Source organism: Lepidochelys kempii, chromosome 1 (genome assembly GCF_965140285.1).
Source record: "Lepidochelys kempii isolate rLepKem1 chromosome 1, rLepKem1.hap1, whole genome shotgun sequence".
NCBI lineage: Eukaryota > Metazoa > Chordata > Testudines > Cheloniidae > Lepidochelys > Lepidochelys kempii.
The window spans coordinates 28,985,465-29,008,510 of record NC_136380.1 but is presented as its reverse complement, the minus strand read 5'-3'; the positions used below and the strand labels follow the sequence as shown (position 1 = coordinate 29,008,510).

The 23,046-nt window shown below is 42.5% G+C and overlaps 1 protein-coding gene across 6 annotated transcripts in view; it reads right to left on the bottom strand.

The window, feature by feature from the left end:
- The window catches only part of AMOTL1 (angiomotin like 1), a 140,133-nt gene that overhangs the window by 20,053 nt on the left and 97,034 nt on the right, over positions 1–23,046 (bottom strand). For all 6 annotated transcript variants that reach the window (XM_078852313.1, XM_073337507.2, XM_073337534.2 and 3 more), the window contains 2 exons: positions 10,133–10,278; positions 3,915–4,064 (listed from right to left, as the gene is read on the bottom strand). In XM_078852313.1, coding sequence (XP_078708439.1) covers positions 3,915–4,064; positions 10,133–10,278 — 296 coding nt within the window. The remainder of the gene's footprint in view (positions 1–3,914; positions 4,065–10,132; positions 10,279–23,046) is intronic.

Below are 23,046 nucleotides of genomic sequence, written 5' to 3'. Positions count from 1 at the left end.
ATAAACCTGGTTTTGGCCCTCTCTCAAATTAAAAAATAACCCAAACATTCATACCAGCCTCCCCTCAAACCCAGCAGGTTAGCTGAGAGGCCAAGGCAATTTTTTGAAGTGAAAATCTGAAGGGAAAAGGTGTTCCAGAATTACGACACTTTAAACATGGTGCTAATTACAATTCCAAGCCACTAACTATAGAGCCTGCCCAGTATTTATGCTTTTATCCCCCCAATATCCCTGTGAAGTAGAGAAATATTTGCAGATTTCCCACCTTCCCGGTGAAAATTGAGGCACAAAGAGATTGAGCAACTTGTGAGGTCACACAGAGAGTCTGTGGCAAAGCCAGAGATTGATCCTAGATCCCCTGAACCCAAGTCCAGTGCCTGATCCAGAAGTCCATTCTGATTACACCACAGGCTGATGTGGCTCTCTGATATTCAAACACTGAAAATAAGATTTTTTTTTTAATGTTACTTAACTGCAACTAGCTTCTCTTTTGGGGCCCTGATCCACCTCTCACACTGGTTTTTACACTGTTATAACTCCATTTAAGTCAATGGAGTTACTTCTGATTTACCCCCACGTAGCTAAGAGCAGAATCAGGTCCTTTGCTTTTAAGCAACAACACTGTGTAGCAGTGTGTCCATTTGCCACAAGTCTTAGCAATAACAAGCCCTGATTCCAGTAGGGTTCTGGCAGCAGCAGTGTTTCTCGACAGTGGGAAATGTGTGAACTTTCTAAGTTAAAACTACATGTCATGCCTCAGTTATGTTCCCTTTTACACCCTTCAGCTGTTTTTCTCAAATGGTGGCTTAATGCACTAGTATATCCATTTGCTGACCCTCAGCAGCCAATATTCACATGTTCTGATCTCAGTGCTAGCTGCCAGCTGGGAATTCTCTCTGCAAACTCTTCAATGCTTTTTGTTTGTCATGAACTAATCTACTCCCCAAAATAACATTACGATTTGTTTTGAGGAGGTGGTGATAAGTGAAGGCGAAAGAGGCAGTTACTTATCTAGATGAGTAACTGTGCTAAGACAGTTCAACTAAGCATAAAAGTACGGGCTCAAACACTTGTATGCAGAGCTCCCCAAAAAACCCATGAGATCCCGGGAAGCATTCATAGAACCATGTCTCCGCACCTCCATCCAATTTTGTTTTTAACCCATATATAAATAATTTATTGGAGTAGCAGAAGAAATGGTCCTTTGTAATCATGTAAATTATTCTGAATTTGTGCGTGTATTTCCATATACCAAATCAATGTCATGTTACACCGAAAATGCTATTAAATGCTGTTTGAGTGTTTGGTTCTATAGGATCCGTTTGATAGTAACTTGCATTTTCAGTAAAAGTCCATCAGAAAAACTATGGGTCAGATTCTCAGCAGGTGTAAATCCCAAAGCTTTATAAATGATACGGTTGAATTGTGAAGTGTTTAAGAATCTGGAATTGCCAAAGTTAAGGCTGGAGAGCGTATGCATTCCTTACTTACATTGGTCCCAGTTCAGGACCTTAACTCTGCTCTTTAGTGACATCATGCAATAACCATATGATTACAGCTAAGGATTTTAGTGATAAGTCCCAAATTAGATTGATTTTTGAAGCAAATTAGATTTTTTTTGCTTTCCTTCCCCACCCCACTCCACTCATTGTTTCACCACAAGGCAGAGTAAAGGCTGTTTGAGTGCTCCAATTCTGCATTTCCATACCATACCATATTTTTATTATGGTAAGGTTAGCCTGAAATCTGAATTTCCTAGGTTTATAAGGCTTGTTTGTGGGGTTAACTGCAACATTCCTGTAATGTGTTTTACCCTAAATGATTGATATATGTACTCACAAACCTAACTTCAGATTAACATTGTTTTTGTCTACGAATTTCCTTGTTTTGTTTTTTTAATTACAATTTTCATACATTAAACCGTAAATAGGAAACAAAAGAGAATGTTGCCTTACGATATTTCTAATGACATGAAGATGTGTAATATCAACCTTAAAACATCATATTTATTTATTTATTTATTTATTTATTTTAAGCCTTTTGTAGCCAGATTCACCAGTGTGCTTTGGCTGCTTTACACCTCCCTGGAGCAGCACAAATCAGCCAGAGCATACTTACCAGTACAGATGGGTTTACAGCTGCTTTGCCCTGCCACAGCTACACAACAAAATGGAGTACATTCCCCACTTTTCCCCTACATCCTGTCCCCCACATTCTCCTGCATCCCTCCCCCCAGCTTCCCCACTCCCTCCATATTCCCCTGGACACATATCCCAGTTTCTCCTTCCCATAGGCCCTTCATATTCCCCTGCACACACAGACATACACACCTATTTCCCACTTGCTCCTTCAACCCCTACATTCCTCTGCATGCACCTGTACACACATACAGAGTTTTTCCCACCTACCCTCCCTGTTGAACAGGTCTGGTGCAAAGGGTAGTTTTTGAAAAGCAATTTTGGGGAGGATACACTATTCTCCATAGATATGAAAGCATTTGAATCCCTACTTTCAGTGCAAAACTACACTCAACCTTAACTATGGAGCCGTAACTAGTGTCTATTCAGCATCTGGAGAGAGCCAAGTGCCATCAAGCAAAAATGGTGGAGAAATAATAAATAATCCTCTATTTAAAGTCAGCACTGAACAGGCTTTTCCAAGTGAAGGATTCATCTAAAATCCAGAAATTTCCATCAGGGTGACCTTTGATATAGTTAAAAATGACTGTCCTGATTAAAAAAATGAAAAAAGTATGTGGTACGTGTCAAGTCATGAGTATTAAGCATCCAGGTTTCTGCTTCAGTGCTGCATGGAAAACTCAGAGCTTTAAAACTCAACCAGGTGCTCACACAGCTCTAATGCAGGAGCCCTGAAAACACCCCATGGAGTCAAGGAATTCTTGAATCTCTCTAGAGGGACTGGTAAAAAAAAATAAAAATCCTAAGAATATGACAATTCTCCAAAATGCTCCTGTATTTGTTTAGCTTGTCATTGAGCTGGTTTGCTTTTTGGTTTATTTAGCAACCAACAAGAGTCTGTGCAGGTTTTACACCAAGGCAAGAACATGTAGGGTCATGACTATAGGAGTTGAGTGACTGCTATATGAATATTCACACCATGCAGGCCTGATCAGCAGTCTGTCATCATGTACTTTGCTATCTAACCTCAACACCTGCCTTAAGGACCTCTCAAAGGGTCCTTCTCTGAAAACAGTCTACCTCCAGATACTCAGATCTGTAGGTGAGAGCACTTCAGCTGACCTCAGCTGTTACAATGCTGCAGAGGGAGAGACGTGGTCCCTCTTATAACTAGGACTCAGCCAGGCAGGGCTTTAAGGATCATGATGAATTGTGCCTAGAATCAAATAGAGGCAGGGCAGCCGTTGAAGCACTGGTGTAATATGCACTTTGGCTAATGCTACTAAGCAAGCTGGCTGTCACATGCTGAATGAGCTGTAGCTTCCAAATGGCTTTCATGGGTAGCCCCACAGAGAAAGCACTGCATCGTTAATCCAATGTAGAGCTCACAAAAAGGCTTAGCTAACTGTGGCCAACTTCAGAGAGAAACTCTTGCAACCATTGCATCAAACTGATGGAAAAAGGCACTGAGAGCTAACGAAGCACTGCAGAAACAAGCAAGGGTTTGGAAGCGCCCCCTAACTCAGCCTCACAAAACTGCACTCACCCACTCACTGAGAGGGGGGAAGGAAATTGTTTTGGATGGGCAAATAAAATACCATTCTTGTTTCTACTATCATCATGGTGGCAAAGGGTGAGAGGCCAGTCCTCCTGTTCTCACTGCCAAGACACATCCTGGAGGTAATGCCAGGGGTACAGGGCATGAAGCATTCCGTCCTTATTTACCCAGGCGTCAGGATGGATGTGCTTGTGGCCCACGACCAATCAGCCTCTCACCTGCTGCATCCTCAGCGAATCCAGCTCCCGCTCCAGCCGTGTGCGCAATCGCCGTTCCATCTGCTCCCGTTTCTCACATGCTGCCTGGAGCTGGGTCAGAGCCTGCTGCAGCTTCTCCACTTTCTCAACATAGGCCTGCTTCTTACGCAACTGGGGGCAGAGCGCAAGCGGAGGGCACAGTGTCATTAACAGAAGAGCAGAAGCCAAACAAATATGACATGAATGTTTATGTCTATGAATTAGGCTGTGATATGATCTCATAAATCACTGGCATGTGCATGTTGCATATAAATGTGGCTTTCACTGAACCTAAATTTCACAGGGAGAAAATTCTGGGTAGCAAAGGGCTCTTTAATCTAGTGGAGAACGGCATGACAAGAACCAGTGGCTGGAAGCTGAAGCCAGACAAATTCAAATTAGAATTTAGCCACACATCTTTAGCAGTGAGGTAATTAATCACCTGGATGAAGTACGAAGGGAAAAGGCGGATTCTCCCTCTCTTGATGTTTTCAAATCAAGCTCTATGTTTTAGCCAAACACAAGTTATCAGGCTCAATAAGGGGATAACTTGGTGAAATTTAATTGGCCTGTGATATACAGGAGTTCAGACTAGATGATCTAATGGTCCCTTCTAGCCTTCAACTCTATGATTCTAGAAATAAATCTTAACCCTGTATATCTGCATGATCCAGTCTCCGATGATGGGAAAGGCATCTGCAGACCCTTAGCTGAAGATATACATCTGTTGGACGGTTTCCAAATGTTTTCTTGTCTACCAAGGGCTAGGTCATACAGATGAATATGGGTGACTGTTAGTATCAGCTAAAGCCATTCTTACTTCTAATGCATGCACTGAGTGATTTATAGGCCCAGTGTTACATGAGGATTCTGCAACCTAGCATTTTATGGCCTGAGATTAATCCTGACTTGCTCAAGTAGCATACCCTAACAGGAGTTTGTGGGAGTGGACTGCAGACTTTCTCTGTGACCTTTTAGGCATGCAAGTGGATGCAGATATTAGGTGCATCATAGCTGCTATCTGAGCCATTATTCTTGCAGCCTCCCACTGTGCTACAGAAGTGGTAATTGCAGGACAACAAGGTAAAATGATATTAATCTATGACGGGAATTAACATGCCTTAGAACCTTTGGGGAAGAGTTCAGATATGCCACAGACTGCCCAAGGCACATGTCAGTGAGAAGGGCATCAAAGCCTTCTGTGAAAACTGATCCTAGGGAAGCAACTAGGACAAAAAATGGGCCTGATCCTGGGGTATAGTGAAGTCAATTGGAGTTGGAATTACTCAGCACCTCTCAGGATCAGTCCCAGTGTAATCCAAAATGCAAATTGTTTCTATCAAGAGTGACTAAAATACAGTTCTCTTTCCCATGGAGCTTGGATGCTAACCCTAAACTTGCATGCATATCACTTTGACTGCTGCAGACAGATTCAAGACTTCACCCTGCAGGCTGCAATGCCTCTCTCTGGTGAGATATTGTGTTCTTGTTCTTCCATCCCAACAATTTAATTGTTTAATCCCCTTCAAAACATATCTGCTGTGTTGTACAGAAAAAATCAATTAGCATAAAGCAAGGCTGCAAGTCCAAACCAATTAAAAACATTTCTAGCCTTACCGAAAAGTTCACTCGGCCCAGGAGTTGGGGTTAGATAGTTTGGATTTTGTTAAATACTGACTTTACAGAGATCAGTGTGATTATTGCCACTTGATAGATATGAAACTGAGACAGAGAGTTTAATATGACTTTAGTCACAGTATGACAATATGAGGTTAATATGACTATCCAAAGTCACAGCTAATTCCTAGCATACACCGGATTCCTGGCTTCTAGTCTAGATACACAGACACTCCCACTCTTCCTCATTTATTTGTGCTCACGTGGCTTTGGTTCTTTGCACATTTTACAGTCCAGATAGGAGGTTGAAAGACTAATGTTTAACACAGTTATCATTAGAAGAGTGCTCTATAAAGAAACATGTCTGTATACATGTGAATAGGAAACAGTAGTTTTCCAGTTTCACAAATATTTTCAAGAGTTTAATATTTTTGCACCTCTCAGATCAGGACAAAAAGTCAAAATCTTAAACTTTTGCAAACTGGGAAACCAATTTTTTTCCCCGTTTCAAGTCAATTGAATTGTTTCAGTATGATAATTTCAACACATTTAATTTTGATTTTGACCTTCTTTTCAGAACTTTTTTTTGGTCTTATGCGCTTAAATTTCAAAGCAAAAAGTCCTCTCAAACTGGAACACTGGAATTATTCATTTTGAAAATGTCAAAGTGAAATGTTTCAACAATTCAAAACCTTTTTGGCTTTTTTGAGTCAGGAAATTCCTTGAACCTGATCCGGGTTTGCAAACGGTGTTAGTTTGGGTGAACTGGCATTTTTTGACCCCCCAAAAAAAGATTAACTAGAAAATTTCTGACCAGCTCTAGTCAATAATTAGTTAATAGATAATGTGCTCTTAGATGGCGCTCCAGAATATGCAGCTTTCTTCCTGGGTTTTGTAGGACCAATAACAGTTGTTATTATGGATTGCAAATGCTTTCCTGAATGTGGTCCTTTGCATGAAGCTCTTAGCAATTATAAAGCGGGGGCTCAGGTGTTTCAGCCAGAATAGGTGGAATTCTTTCAGCACAATGCTAGATCAAGCTATGTACCTTCCCACAGATTATACTGACAATGGAGTCTTATGCCTCAAAATTGTTCTCTGTGACCATAAAATACCCAAGTCAAAAATCAGAATGAAATTGATGGAGGTTTTTTTACAATACAGGTGCAAGACAAAACTTATTCTAAGCAGCCTTTCTAGACTCAGTAACAATGGGCCAGATTCTCATCTCCATTACACTGCTGTAAACAGCAGTTATTTCAATGGATTTACATTGATATGAATGAGATTAGAATCTGAACTAATGTCCAGAAGCAATCAGAAGATTAGATTCCCAAGGGGTGTGTGACTCTGTGAGAGTGGTATTGTGGGGTTCCATGTTCATGATCTCTGGCTTACTGATCAAAGGTGCTCAGTTTTCAAGCAAAAAGATGGTTTTACTAACTGCCGCCCTGCAAACTGAGCCTGGGATCAGAGAGTCAAGCTGGATTCTTTCTCCCTCATTCATCATCAGTAGCAATAAAGACACTCCAAGCCAAATTATCTCTCATTCATAACTGAGAAACCCTGTTGTCTGCAAAGGAAGTGCACTGATTTAACCAAATGCAAAATTTTGCTTTGTAATTGGAATTTAGGCTCCAGCCCTGCAAATGCTTAAGCATGCATGTAATTTTATTCACTATAGTAAAGGAATGCACTGAAGTGTTCACAGTATCAAGCCCTTTGTTAACAATTTTGTTGATTATACACAAAAATATAGCTCACTTGTCCATAAATAATAATGAATTATTATTATTGGGCAATTCTGACATCCTTACCCAGTCTGTAATTTCATAATCACCAGATGCACACAAATACCTTTAAAAATCAAAGTGAAAAATGTTTGCTAAACGGAACAGGAGAAATTTGGTGGGGAAATAATTGCTAGTCAGCTTAGAACTGAACTGTGTGTGAAGAAGCAAGAGCATAATAAGAATGATATGATTTTATGATCCAATAACTCATGACTTATTAGAGCAAGAAACATTTAATGGAACAATAGAAAAATTCATAGGATCAGTAAACTTATCCAGGTGCTGGTCCTGGCCCAGTGATCAGGAAAAAAGTTTCTCTCTTGGCTCAACCAGTATCTAGCCTTAGATTTATACATTTTAAGGTCAGAGGGACCATTATGTCAAGTATCAGGGGGTAGCCGTGTTAGTCTGTATCCACAAAAACAAGGAGTCCGGTGGCACCTTAAAGACTAACAGATTTATTTGAGCATAAGCTTTCATGGGTAAAAACCTCACTTCTTCAGAAGCTTATGCTCAAATAAATCTGTTAGACTTTAAGGTGCCACCAGACTCCTTCTTCTTTTTAAGGGACCATTATGATCATCTAGGCCAGTGGTCCCCAACCTTTCTTGTGGGAATAACATATTGCTATTATTAAAGGTTAGTAAAGGTAATTAGGCATCGCTGCGCTCAGTGTTGCAATGTCTAACTGATTTAGGAGCCTAAATCTCATTTTCAAGAAATATTTAAATCCCATTTGGATTCTGGCTCTTAAGTGCCTAAATCCCTTTTGAAAATAAGATTTGGGCTCCTTAATCAGTTAGGTGCGGCAGCGATGTTGCTGAGAGAAGCAATGGCTAAATATCTTTAAAAATATGGGCCAGACTGACTAAGTGACTTGCATAAGGTCACACAGGAACTCTGTGGCAGAGCAGTGAATTGTGCCTGGATCTCCCAAGTCCTAGCTAGCGCCCAAACCACTGGACAACCCTCCCTCTCACCAAGGTCTGATCTGCTCTGTATAGACATTCAAGGTCCCATAGCCTTTTTATCCTTATTCAGAATTTCCCTCATTACACTGTTCATAGATAAAACCAGAAAGGCCAATTATGATAATCTAGTCTGATCTCCTGCATAACACAGGCCATAAAATTTCACCAAGTGACTCCTGCATCAAGCTCATAAATTCTGATTGAGCTATAGCAGATCTTTTAGAAAGACATGCAATCTTGATTTAAAGACTTCAAATGATGGAGAAGCTAGAACCCCCGTAGGTAAACTGCTCCAATGGTTAATTACCTTCGCTGTTAAAAATGTACACCTTAATTCTAGTCTGAATTTGTCTAGTTTCATCTTCAGCTACTGGATACCGTTATGCTTTTGTCTGTCTGCTAGATCAAAGAACCCTCTTTTATCAGAAATGTTCTCCCTATGTAAGTACATCTACACCAGGGGTTCTCAAACTGGGCGTTGGGACCCCTCAGGGGGTCACAAGATTCAAACCCTGCTTTGCCTCCAGCATTTATAATGGTGTTAAATATATAAAAAGTGTTTTTAATTTATAAGGGGGGGTCACACTCAGGCTCCCTATGTGGAAGGGGTCACCAATACAAGTTTGAGAACCACTGATCTACACGATGATGTAAGTATTCTGATACTGTGGTTGAATCGCCTCTTAAACAACGCTTGGGTAATCTAAACAGATTAGTCTTCTTTAGTCTCATTGTAGGGCAGGTTTTCCAGACTTCATATCATTCTTGTAGTTCTTTTCAGAACCCTGCAAACTTTACCAGCAATGTTTTTATGTTCTCATCCAAATCATTGACAAAGATATTGAATAGCACTGGACCAAGAACAGATCCACTAGAAACATCCTCATTTGTGACTAATCCCCATGTACAATGACTTTTCGAGATCCATCAGTTAACCACTTTTTAATCCATTTAATAAGGGCTACATTGATTTTGTATAATGCTAATTTTTTAATCAGAATGTTGTGCAACACTTCGTCAAATGTCTTACACAAATCTGAATATATTATTTTAAACTCAACCAATCTCGTAATCTCATGAAATTATATCATGTTAGTTTGACAATCTCTGTTTTCCATATAATCATACTGATTTGCAATAATTATGAGACCATTCTTTAATTCTTTACTGATTGCACTCAATCAGTCTTTCCAAGATTTTGCCCATGACTGATGTCAAGCTAACCAGCCTATAGTTACCCATGTTAATCCTGTATAAATGCTGGGACATTAGCTTTTCTTCACCAGTATTCAAAGATTTGTTAAATATCAGAGTGCCTCAGCCATTTCTTTTAATACTCCTGAATGCAAGTTATCTGGTCCTGTTGTACTGAGTTCTGTGAATTGATCTGGCTGACTGTGGTGCACTCTGTGTGTGTGTGTGTTTGTATACACAGACACACACTATATGTATGCACTTTGGGATTCTTTGAGAAGAAATGGACTATACCCATATAAGATATTTTCTCATTAATTACACAAGTCCTAAATTAGTAGATAGGGTATTCTAAAGTCCTAACATCACGTTAGCCATCGGCTGGTGAAATTTGGTCAAGCTTTTGGTTATACAGAAAGCATCTGGGATTGTGGTTTCCTTTCAAATCCTGCCTGGCTCAGTGTTTTATAATTGTTTTCTGTTTGGAAGGGTCTGGGAAAGAGGGGGGCTGCCACCCTGGTGCTGGAAAGGGTTAAGAGGCTGGGCTGAATTACAGCTGTAAAATGAATACTAAATACAAGCAATCATTTGCAGCAAAGCAGAGGAAATGATGCCCTCATCTCACCTCCTCTTCCAGTTTGATGACCTTGGCCTGAGCATTGTTCAGTGCCTGGTCCAGGATTTCGATGTGTCTCCGCTGATCCTCACTGGCAGAGCGCACGGCTGCCAATTCCATTTCCAGCTTCTCCCTCTCCTTCAAGTGCTCTTTGTCTGGAAGAGAGACAAGAACAAGAGCAGCTCTATCAGAACAGCGCACAGACTCTGGGCCAAGTGCCAAAGGTAAGTTGGCACCATGTTAAAAAAACAAAACCTATGCAAAGCAACAGAGGGTTGGCCTACTCCAGCACAGTGCCTGAGATTCAACTGTGCAGTGGTGTGATGGGCAGAGAGTCTCATATGCCAGAACTCACTAGCTCACAGCCTGGCTTTACGTTACTGCTGATGTTAGAGGTAAATGACTGACCAGGTCCCTTTGAAATCACTGAATGGAAGATGCTACATACAGAAAGTGCAAAGGTGTCATATAGTAAATGCAAATTATACTGTATTCAATCCATGGCAAAACAAATGAGTGGATAGCTGAAGAGCCCCAGAGAGGGCTGCTGAATAAAGACTCTGGCCTGCCACTGGCGTGCCACAGCAGTTTCACAAAATGAATGGGCAAAGGTGACCAAGTTAAACAGGCGCAAGGCTTTCATTTTTCAAAAACTAGCCAAAAGAACAGAATCACTTCTCACTACATTGCCAGCACAAAGCTGCTTCTCTGCCTCTGCCGAGGGGTAAAAAGCAAAGACCTTTTACTTTCCAGTAAATAATCCAGACCTGCCCAAATAGGAGGTCAAGATGCACTAGCAGAAAGGATGTTAATGTGTCATTAGCCAGACAGGGGAGCTGATCAAAGTGCCTCACTGACCACAGCTCAGAATCCTCACCTTCGGGTTCACTAGAACCCTACTGAAATTGTGATTTTATTATTTAAAGGGAAAGGATGGTAATCTCCAGTAACTGGCATTCTCTTGCTCTATAGCCCCTGCATAGCCATAGGACCCACAACAGGGATTTCCAGAAGGAGTTCCAGGAAACAGAATTTAATCTTTAGTCCCAGTGGAGCTCTAGTTGATCCTCTAGTCCAGGATAACCTATGTGCCCTTCAGCCCTGCTGTGACTGCCAGCAAACTGGCTCTTCTCCTACTAGGTGACTGTTCATATGTCAGTAATGAGTGATCCCTTCCTTCACAACAAATGTACCAGAAACTACCCACACAAACAGCCCTGATGGCAGAGCACACACAGCAGTGTCAGACCTCTGTCATGGGTGTAATCCTCTCCTTTGCCAGATCTAATTTCACCATTAGAGCCAGCCGAAAATAGGGACATTTTCTGCCAAAATTTCATCCTCCTCTTTTTATTTTTAAACAAAATTTCAAATTTTCAAAATTAAAAATGACTTTAAAAAAATCAAATTTCACAACCAGCTATGCTCACCATCTTTCCTTTAGCCAGAAGGCAACAAGATCTAAGCAACAACTCATAGGCCCAGGTAGCATCTTTGTTGGCTAGCTGCCTATTGAGAGCATAATGTTAATTCATTACAGCCCAGACTCACCAAAGAAACCCTTCCTGTGAATGTAAGTGGAACTACCCGCACATAAAGTTCGCCATTGGATCATCTCTTACCTGAGGGAGAGCAGTTAATTTTTAAAGCTGTGTGGAAAAGAGAAGTTCTGTTTTACAAAGAATTTAAAAAGCAGGCTTCATTCTGAATCAGCATGAAAATCAATAATTTTGAAATTCTCTGCCAAGGAAATATGGAAAAAGTTCATCAATGTAACTTACAAATGTAGATTTTTTTGTTACATAACTGCACTCAAAAACAAAACAATGTAAAACTTTAGAGCCTACAGTCCACTCAGTCCTACTTCTTGTTCAGCCAATCACGCAAAGACAAACAAGTTTGTTTACATTTGCAGGAGATAATGCTGCCTGCTTCTTATTTACAATGTCACCTGAAAGTGAGAACAGGCGTTCGCATAGCACTTTTGTAGCCCGCATTGCAAGGTATTTACTTGCCAGATATGCTAAACATCCATATGCCCCTTCATGCTTCAGCCACTATTCCGGAGGAAATGCTTCCATGCTGATGATGTTCGTTAAAAAAATAGTGCGTTAATTAAATTTGTGACTGAACTGCTTGGGGGAGAATTGTATGTCCCCTGTTCTGTTTTACCGGCATTCTGCCAATATTTCATGTTATAGCAGTCTCGGATGATGACCCAGCACATTGTTTGATTTACGAACACTGTCACTGCAGATTTGACAAAACGCAAAGAAGGTACCAATGTGAGATTTCTAAAAATAGCTACAGCACTCGACCCAACATATTGTGTTCACCTATGCATCTGATAATTCTATTCTTTAGTACAGTTTCAACCAATTTACCTGGTAGTAATGTCTGGTTTACTGACCTGTAATTGCCAGGATCACCTCTAGAGGCTCTTTTAAAAATTAGCATTATATTAGCTATCCTCCAGTCATCTGGTACAGAGGTTGATTAAAGTGATAGGTTACATACCAATTAATAGTTCTTCAGTTTCATATTTGAGTTCCTTAAGAACTCTTGGGTGAATACTATCTAGTCCTGGTGATTTATTACTGTTGAATTTATCAATTTGTTTCAAAACCTCCTCTATTGACACCTCAATCTGGGACAATTCCTCATATTTGTCACCTAAAAAGAATGGCTCAAGTGTGGGAATCTCCCTCACATCCTCTGCAGTAAACACCGATGCAAAGAATTCATTTAGCTTCTTTGCAACTGCCTTGTCTTCCTTGAGTGCTACTTTAGCACCTTAATCATCCGGTGGCCCCAGTGATTGTTTGGCAGACTTCCTGCTTCTGCTGTACTTTACATTTTTTTGCTGTTAGTTTTTGTGTCTTTTGCTAGCTGCTCTTCAAATTCTTTTTCGGCCTGCCTAAGTATACTTTTACACTTGACTTGCCAATGTTTATGCTCCTTTCTATTTTCCTCACTAGGATTTGACTTCCAATTTTTGAAGGATGCCTTTTTCCCTCTAACTGCCTCTTTTATTCTGCTATTTAGCCATGGTGGCATTTTTTGGTCATCTTACTGGGGGCTTTTTTTATTAGGGGTATACATATACCTCTATTGAGCCTCTATTATGGTGTTTTTAAAAAGTTTCCTTGAAGCGCGGAGGCATTTCACTCTTGCAACTGTTCTTTCTAATATCCATTTAACTTGCTTCCTCATTGTTGCATAGTTTCCTTTTTTGAAATTAAATGGTACTGTGGTGTTCTTCTTTGGTATTTTCCTCTCTACAAGGATGATAAATTGAATTACATTATGGTAGCTATTACACAGTGATTCAGCTATATTCACTTCTTAGACCAGATCCTGTGCTCCACTTAGGTCTAATCAAGAATTGCCTCTCCCCTTGTGGGTTCTAGGACAAGCTAGACTAGCTAGTAGTCATTAATAGTGACTAGAAATTTTATCTCAGACCCCACTCCCCAGCAGGAGCTCAAGGGCTGGATTAAAATGGCTGGCGGGCCAGATGCAGCCCGCAAGCCGTAGTTTGCCCACCCCTGTTGTAATGGGTCAATATACTCAGACTGTTAAGGGATGCTTCCCAAAGGATTTCTCTTTTATCGTTATGGTTGTAATTATATAGAGTTCAATCCCCTTCCTGTGATAGTCAGCCTTCAGTGTGCTGAGAATGAGTAGAGCTATTCAGTGTGTCTGGACAGATCAAACAGGGAATACAGTGGGGAGTGTGTGTTAAGGTTCTCTTCAAACACACATGTCTTGGGTTATATATATTTGTAAATATGGTAACGGGAATCTACCCAGTATGGGAATATATGATTTAGAGTGAGTGCACAGTCATTGTTTTATGGAAAGGAGGGGTAGCCCCTCCTCTGGGAAAGTGGGAGGAGGTGGCCCCCTCCCCTCCGGGAAAATGACAGTAGGTGAATAAGGGGAGAAACAGAGCATCTGGGAGTAAGCAGAGAGAAAGAGAGCAAGGAGAGAGGGCAGACAGGCAGATGGCAGGAAACTGGGACTGGGAGACACTGAGAACGAGTGGAGAGGCTGAGATTGGGCAGGACAGACAGATGTGCAGGAGAGGGTCCTGTCAGGTTAAAGATGGATGGTCAAGTCGGTCTTTGTTTAATGGCGTGTTCCTGAGCATCCATTCCTGATCATCAGATCTGGTCTGATTCATGCTGTCCCAGGGACCCAGAACAGGAGCAGACCCAAAGTCTTGCAAAATGAAGCCTTTAAAATAAATATTTTTGATTCCTCTAGAATTATCATCAACAATGGGACTATCAAAATTGACTGGTATAAGAGAGGGCAGAATTTGGCTCCAAGAGTTTTGCTAAAAATATTAATCTCCCTCATTCTGAATCAGTATTTCTCCATGTTGTTTTCACAATTATCTTTTTTTAACTAATGGGGTGTTTAGTTCTGGTTTATTGCTCTTTACTTACAGCTGTTATTTCCAAAGACACCACAGAGGGACCTTGCCTTTCTTGAGTGAGCACTACAGTAGTTATTTAGCTTTTCATCAGTCTTACAGCCCCGACACAGCAAGCGCTCTGATGAGTTTTGTCATGAGCCATTTACAAATGCAGGAACCCATTGCTGCAGCCGTTGCCAGGCCTATCATGGGGTGACTGATTCACTAGAATGTAGGCTAGGTAACAAGATATGCCTTTTCTGCTCATTCAGCTCCAGCCTTGATCTGGCTGATTCACAGAACCTGACCTTAACAGATCGGTGGGGTCATAGGGACACAGGGGTGAAAAGGGATATAGGCCACTTGTACCCTTAGCCCCTACCAAAAATGCCAGTATTTGAAGATGGCACAGAAAATGGCAGAATGAATGCAGAACTGATGAGCACAAGATTCCAGAAGATACTGAAATTCAGACATGGTCATTTCGCATGCTGCAAAGACCTTTAGTTCTCAAAGCACTGTGGGAGGCTTGCATGCCACAAATCCTGCTAATTCAATGGGGGTTGCACTGCTGAGACACAGAATGAAGCTTTTCTTATTTTTTTTCTAACTGAAAGGGGCCAAGTTGCCAGACCTTAAGACCTGATTACCCATCAAAGACATACAGGATGGACTGCAGTCGGACAAGCTTTCACCACGCATTCCAGACTTCATGTCTCACTCTGAACTTGTAGGCACTGATCCCAACAGGAAAGACTAACGCAGGGTCTCTGGATCCAGAAGTCCAGCAGTCTGAGTGGCCTGATGTAGCAAAGTGCCATGGAGGAATGAAGTGTTTATTTCTGCCTTCACTGACACAGATGTGACTCCTAATGGGAGGGCAAGTGAGGACCAACCTGGACATCAAGAGTTTATCTAGGGTGGCTGAGAGGGTAATATCAGGGAGCCCATTGGGGTGGAGAAAGAGCAGGAGTCTATGCAGCAAAAGGGTGATTTTTTGAGGTGGGGCAGCAAAGTTTTGGTGAGTCTGGCCCCATTTTCCGTTAATCCACCCCTGTTTCTATGGCTTAACCTCTATTCACATTCATCCCTTCACCTCACAGCTGGGAAGGGCTGAGTGAAATTCCCACACTTGCACACACAATTACAGTGATTATAGATACACAACACGAGTGAAACTGTATGTGCACAATCCTGGCCTCTGATATGTTGAAAATCAGGTACCATTGCACAAGAGCTGCAGTCCTAACCCTTATGTCCTGGCCAAATTCCATCAGCGGTAATTACAGTCTACCCTCCTAAATTCCCTCTACAGTTTCAATTACTGATGGTGAGCTAATGACAAAGCTCATCGGAAAACTACCCATGGTAGGGGCTGCAAGACTGATAAAAGACTAAATGACTACAGGAATTCACATTTGAGAAAGGCAAGGTCTCTGCACAGCATCTTTGCAATTAACAGCTATAAATAAAGAGCAATAATCCAGAATTAAATAACACATTAGCTAAAAAATAGACAGGATTGCAAAAACACCCTGAGGTAAATGACTCTGATTCAGAATGACAGTTGTTATGGCCACATTCTGTTTCGGGTTATACACTGGGGCCATGGGTTATACACTGGGGCTATCAGTGGTATAGCAAGTGTGACCTAGAGCAGAATTTGGTCCTTAATCTGATTTGAAAAAACAAGAGAAAGTATGGTCCAGTGGTAAGGGTGCTTGCCAGGGACTTGGGAGATCGGGGTTCAATTCCTGTCTCTGTCACAGACTTCCTGTGTGTCGTAGGACAAGTCATTGAGTTGCTCTGTGCCTCGGTTTCCTAGCTGTAAAACTGGAATAACAAAATGCCCCCACCTTCTGTGGATGTTATGAAGATAGACCCATTGAAGATGGTGAGGTGCTCAGATGTTATCAAAATGAGAGGCATAGATGATAGGAACTTAGCTCTGATAGCCTATGGAACCCCAGTGGCTGCCCTTTCAATCACCACAACCTGTCTCTTCTAATTATGTAGATCTCAGTACATACAGACACATATGAATGAAGCTGTACTGAGTGCACTCAGGCTGCAATTTAGCCACAAATTTGCAAAGAGCTTGCAGTCTTCTGGCTGAAGCTCCTACCAAAAGATGTAACAGAGTGTACAGAAGGGGCCCACATAACACCAGACCTTGCTTGCAACAGAGTGCAAGCCAAGTTGTATTCTGCCCCTCAGAAAGGACTTATAAATGACACCATATCAGTGACATCAGTCACATGGTCCCTGCTAAACCTGGACTGCAAAGGGATTTTCATTACATCTGGAGAAAAGGAAATTCCTTGTGGATCTCAACAGCAAAGTACTCAACCAATATTCTCATATCAAACTAATCTATTCTGCAGGCAATAGCTGCCCACAAAATATAAATACAGATTGTAAATTCTGTGCCCCCTCTTTTTCTATTATTGGAAAAGCTTTACATCATATTTGTCACATTTGGCTCTCTGGCCTAGACTAGTAGACACTCCAAGCATCCACACCAATTTGTGTGATGTGATCTCAAAGAGCTATATTTGTTTATAATTGTTATCTGTGATATGCTGAGAGCACAGCATGCGGTTACATCATTACTTCTGGTTATGTGTCAATAAAACCATCTTTTGAAGCAGAGTTGTAGTCAGAAAAGGGACTACAGCTTTGGCTACACTGGCGATTTTAACCATCAGTTGCCCGGCCATCAGTTTAGCTGCCCTGGTGTAGACCCTTTGTATCAAAAGGCAAAGGCATTATAAACTGAAAATTGCATTGGTGTAATCTATCCTTGCTTGAAACTGTCCCCAGAATAGACAAGGCCTGTGTGAAAGTGGTATCTTCTTATTCTACAGACCTGCTTCTGTATTCAGAACACTATCTACAGGTCTAATGACATCTGTTAACAATGCAGCGCCAACACAGTTATGGAAGAGTGGGCTAGACTGCCTTCTGCTTTGCGCATCTACAACAAAATGATCATCTACATTCCCACAGTGGCATCTTTGTTACTGATGATGTTGCATGAGCCAGAAAGAACACAGTATGACTTTCAAATTCCAGGTGGAGTTAGCGTGGCTGGCAGTTGGAAACCCCAAGCCAAATCCTCAGATGGTGTAAATCAGCATTTGCTCCAATGCATTCAGTGGAGCTAGGCTGATTTACACCAACTGAAGATTTGCCTCCTACTTTTAACTTGTAAACTCAGCAAACTTGATATGGAAATATGGAAGCCACGGAGAAGGAAAAGATATGAAACCCATACAAGGTCACTTTGCAGAGTGACTTCTCCTTAAACACTCTTTTAACACATTGAAATCTGTGGTCATAGAACAATATCTATGCATCCTAGCAAACACTCATTTAGCTAGTAGGATGGTACATCCACTCATTCAAGATTTGTGCAGTAACTATTTGTTCTTCAGTGTTGGGTATACTTTTGGTTGGTATCTCATTGGCTAAGGTCCTAGTAAAGGATTTTTTAAAAATTTGCTTTAAATCGCAGTATAATGTATGACGTGATCTGGTTCAAATAAAGTTTAGTGTTTTTAGTAACATGTAGTAGCAAGTACACACCCACAGGCTACATTATAGACATAAATATTAGAATGTTAAGGAATTACAGAGCCTAAATATTCTGGAATATCCAACAGTTTGAGTCCAGTTTCCTCACTCTGAAACTATCACAGAGTCCTTTAAAAAGACATGGTTACTTACTGTAACTGGTTCTTCAAGATGTGATACAAAAGTGTATTCCACTTATGTGTGTGCAAACACAGTGCACTGGTGCCAGAGAATGCTGCCTAGTGGTACCCTTGCCTTGTAGCCATAGCCCCTCCATTGGCTATATGAGGCAGCACCCCCGCAACCCCCATCAGTTCCTTCACGCTGAACGCCAAGAGTATAGACTCCAAAGCTGAGGGGACAGAGGGTGGATTGTGGAATACTACGTCTGCATCACATCTTAAAGAACCCAAGTTATACTAAGTAACCGTTTCATCTTCTTTGAGTAGATGCAGCCGTGTATTGCACTTAGGTGACTCATAAGCAGTACTTGGAGGAGGTGGGGCCCAGAGTCTGCTTAAAGGACTGCTCTACCAAAGTTTACTGCAACATCCAGAGCAGATACAATGGCATAATGACTGGTAAACGTATGCACAGACAACCAAGTGGCACCCTGTAAATGTCCAATGCTGAAACGCCACTTCAAAATACCATTGATGTAGCCTGCACCCTCGTGGAATGAGCTCACACCCCTTGAGGGGTGTAGCTTGCATTTTTTCATATTCAGTCTCAAATACAGGAAGTTATCCACCTGGAGACTGCCTGCAAAGAGACTGCTTGTCCCTTCATCTGGTCTGCATAGGACACAAACAGATGAGGCAAAATAATAAAGGGTTTAGTCCTGTCCAGGTAAAAGGCGAGGCAACACTTAACATCCAACGAAAGAAGATGCTGCTTCTCCAGGGTTAAATGTAGCTTAGGTTAGAACACAGATAGATACACTGCCTGTTTCAGGTGAAATTGAGATATCACTTTAGATAAAAACTTAGGGTGTGACCACAAAGGCATTTTGTCTTTCGAGAATTGCCATCAAAGACTGCAACTCACATGCTCTTCTTGCGCATGTTACAGCCACCAGGAATGCAGTTTTTTGACACAGAAGAGGAAAAGAAGATGCCAAAGGCTTGAATGGAGGTCTCATCAGCACCCCTAAGACCGTACTGAGGTCCCACAAAGGAACTGGTTCTTTCACTGGTAGGTGGAGACAAAGGACTCCTTTCAAGAACTTTGAGACCATGGCTTTCACAAATGTCGACCTCCCCTGGATGGGTGGATGAAATGCCGAAATCATAGCTGGGTGGACCTTCAACGAATTGAGTGCAAGACCTGAAGCATGAAGATGCAACAAATACTCCAAGATGTCCTGAATCCCAGTCAACATCAGTTGAACCCTGCGAGTCAATGACCACACCAATAAACATTTCCATTTGGCCAAATAGGCCAATCTGGTGGAGGGTTTCCTACTATTAGGTAAAACCTGTTGAATAGCCTCTGAATATTGTTCCTTCTAATTTAACTATGGAGCAGCCATGCAATGATATATAGAGGGCTGAGTGCAGGGTGCAAGATCTGACTGTGATGCTGGGTCAGGAGGTTGGGATGAAGAGAAAGAGATATGGGAGGCTGAATCGATAACACCAGAAAGCAAGAGAACCAAGATTGCCTTGGCCATGCTGGAGCAATGAGGATGACCCTGGAATGATCCAACCTGAGTTTGAGGATTACCCGAGGGATAATTGGAACTGGAGGAAAAGCACAGAGGAGTGCTGATTCCCAACCCAGGTGAAAGGTATCAGTCATGGAGCCCAGACTAAGGCCCCCTTCAGAGCAAAACAGATGGCATTTCTTATTGTCTTTCATAGTGACCAGATAGATCGTAGTGATGCCCTAAATTACAAAGATGGATTGCAGGACACTGGGTTTCAGAGACTACTTGTGACTTTGGAAGAAATTCCTGCTGAGGTGATCTGTGAGTTGATTCTGGGCCCCAGGTAAGTGATTAATCACTGGAGTAATGTTCTCTCCAATGCGAAACTGCCATGCCCTGATTGGTTCCTGACACAGCACTCAAGTGTGCTTCTCCTTTCTGTTCACATAATGCATCACGGTGGTGTTGTCTGTAAGAATGTGAACTACTGAGCCACGATGCAATCTCAAAGGGCGTGATATGTGTTGTAAATGGACTGAAGTTCCGGAATGCTGACATGAAATGTAGCTTCTCGTTCTGACTACAGGCCCTGAACTCTCAGCGACTCCAGATGTGCTCACAGCCTATCAAGGAGGCATCAGTGACAACAGTCCTGGCTGGTGAGACCAAGTGAAGGGAACAGCCTATATTGCCCTCAACAGTCCACCTCCATAAGGAGCGGAGGGAGCCAAATCAATCTGTCTAAGGGGTGATGGGTTGGATGATAAAATTGTCTGCAGCCACATTTGGAGAGGGCGAAGATGCAACTTGGCAAGCAGCCATGTGACCCAACAGCTTTAGGCACTCTCGAGCTGTAGTTAAAGGCTGAAAGTGCAGCTCCAAATACAGATGACAAATCGCCTGAAAACTATCTGTTGGCAGAAGTGCTCTCAAACTTGTAGAACCTATTAAGGCCCCAATGAACTCAATTTTTTGAGTGGGGACCAATGTTGACTTGTCTCTGTTGCAAATGAGACCCAGACGATCAAGTCAGCGAAGTGTGGAGTGTACATGAGAGAGAACTTCTTCCCTGGACTTGCCCTTCAGTAACCAATCATGTAGTTACGGGAAGATATGAATTTCCCCCTTTCCTGTGTTATACTGTCACTACACCCATCCATTTGGTAAAAACTGGGGGAGAAGAGGCCAGACTAGAGGGAGTATGGTATACTGATAATATCGGTGTGCCACAACAAACTGGAGAAACCGTCTGTGGCTCAGAAGAACTGTCATGTGAAAATAAGCACCCTGACGGTCCAGAGTTGTTCTGATTTAACGCAGGGAGGATAGCTGATAGGGTGACCATCCAGAATCTCACATATCTGATATATTTGTTGAGGTTGCAGAGATCAAGAATCAGTCTCACCCCTCCTTCGGTTTTGGGAACCAGAAAGTACTGTGAATAAAACCCTGGGCCCTGGTGCTGTACAGGGACTTCCTCTACAGCTCTCAAAGCTAGTAGAGACTGAACCTGCTCAAGGAGCAATGTCAAGTGAGTGGGCTCCCTGAAGAGAGATGGGGTAGGAAGGTGGAAAGGAGGGATGGAAAAGAACTGGATGGCATAACCTGATCTGATGGTGCTTAGGACCCAGCTGTCAGTAGTAATCAAGCCCCAAACATTATGAAAATGAGACAGCCTGTCCCCAAACAGGGGGGATGGGGATATAGTGATCATGACTGGATCACTGCCCTGGACATACAAATTAAAACAGGCATTTGGTAGATGTTGTGAGAGGATAGAGTCAGCTGGCCAAACCCCAGACCTGACGGCCTCTGCCTCTGGGATCTATGACCCTCTCTGGGGTAGTCTTGTTGCCTTGGGGGTGGAAGGATTGCCCAAAGGCGTGTTGCAAGTGGTACAGTTGATGCTGCCACTCACTGTCAAAATGACATCTCCATGCTGCCTGAGTATATATCCCAAGAGAGCATAGGCTGGTTCTTGAGTCTTTAAACGAGAGCAAGGTTTCAGCAGTCTTTTCCGGAAAAAGCACTCGACCTTTGTAAGGCACATCCTCAATAGTCTGCAACACATCTGGAGCAATGCCTGAATTTTGCAGCCACGACGCCCTTCTCATGGTTACTGCTGAGGCCACAACTCTGGCCGAGGTACCTGCCATGTCCAAAGCTGACTGCAAGGATGTCTTGGCCACCAAATAGAAATCAGCTCCCAACGCTCAAAATTCGTCCCTGGAGGCTCCAGGTAACTGGTGTACAAATTTAGACATAGCTGTCCAATTAATAAAATTGTACTTGGATAGCATTGGCTGCTGGTTTGCAATACACATTTGCAGGGAAGAGGAGGTATAGATTTTTTTACCCATTAAGTCCATCCTCTTGGATTCCTTGTCTTTGGGCACAGACTTACACCTGCCCTGCCAAGCCCCATCATTTGCTGCAGTCACAACCAGGGAATTAGGGAATAGAAGCCCTCAAAACCCTGCGTAGGTACAAAATAGTGTTTCTCTGAACGCTTCGCTGCAGGTGGCACTGAAGCCGGAGTACTCCAAAGAATGTTTGCAGACTCCGTAGTACCTCATTAATAGGTCAATAGGCTACCCTCCCACGGAAGATGGCTGAAGAATATCCAGTAGTTTGTGAGTATTCTCCTGCAGGAACGCTGCCTGGATGCCCAAGGTAGCAGCCACACCCTGCAGAAGGTCCTGGTTGGCCTTGAAGTCCTCAGGACTGATGGAGAAGAGGAGCCTGGTACCCTCAAATCATCAAGGGATGATGATGAAGCAGCAGTTCCACTAGAGATGGGTCCTGCCCTGAACTGTCAGATCTGGATGGGACAACTCTGAGAAGGGAAGCTCAACCGATGTCTGAACTCACAATGGAACACCACTGCCGCCGACGTACCCCTATCAGGTCTTGCTCTGGAACAGGATGAGGAATGTGACTTTTGACACTGAGGACCATCCCACAGATTCCAAGGAGGTCACTGGAAGTATGGGTAGGGCACTGGTGGCGAGGAGACTCTGGGTCGGGGCCTCTGTCTTGGTACCAGTGCTCTTCTCGGCATCAGTCAGGTGAGGGAGAGCAGAAGAAAGATCCCAACCTGAATCCTGAGGCGCCCTGGGTCTCCGGGGACAGTGATGGAGCTGGCCCTGATGATGTAAGGAGATGATCTGATTCACCTGCTACCTAGTAGGAAAGAAGTATTAGTGCTGCTGATGGAATTGGCGCAGCCGACACCAAATACATCACAGTTACATCCGGGGCCAGGAGCAGCGTTGG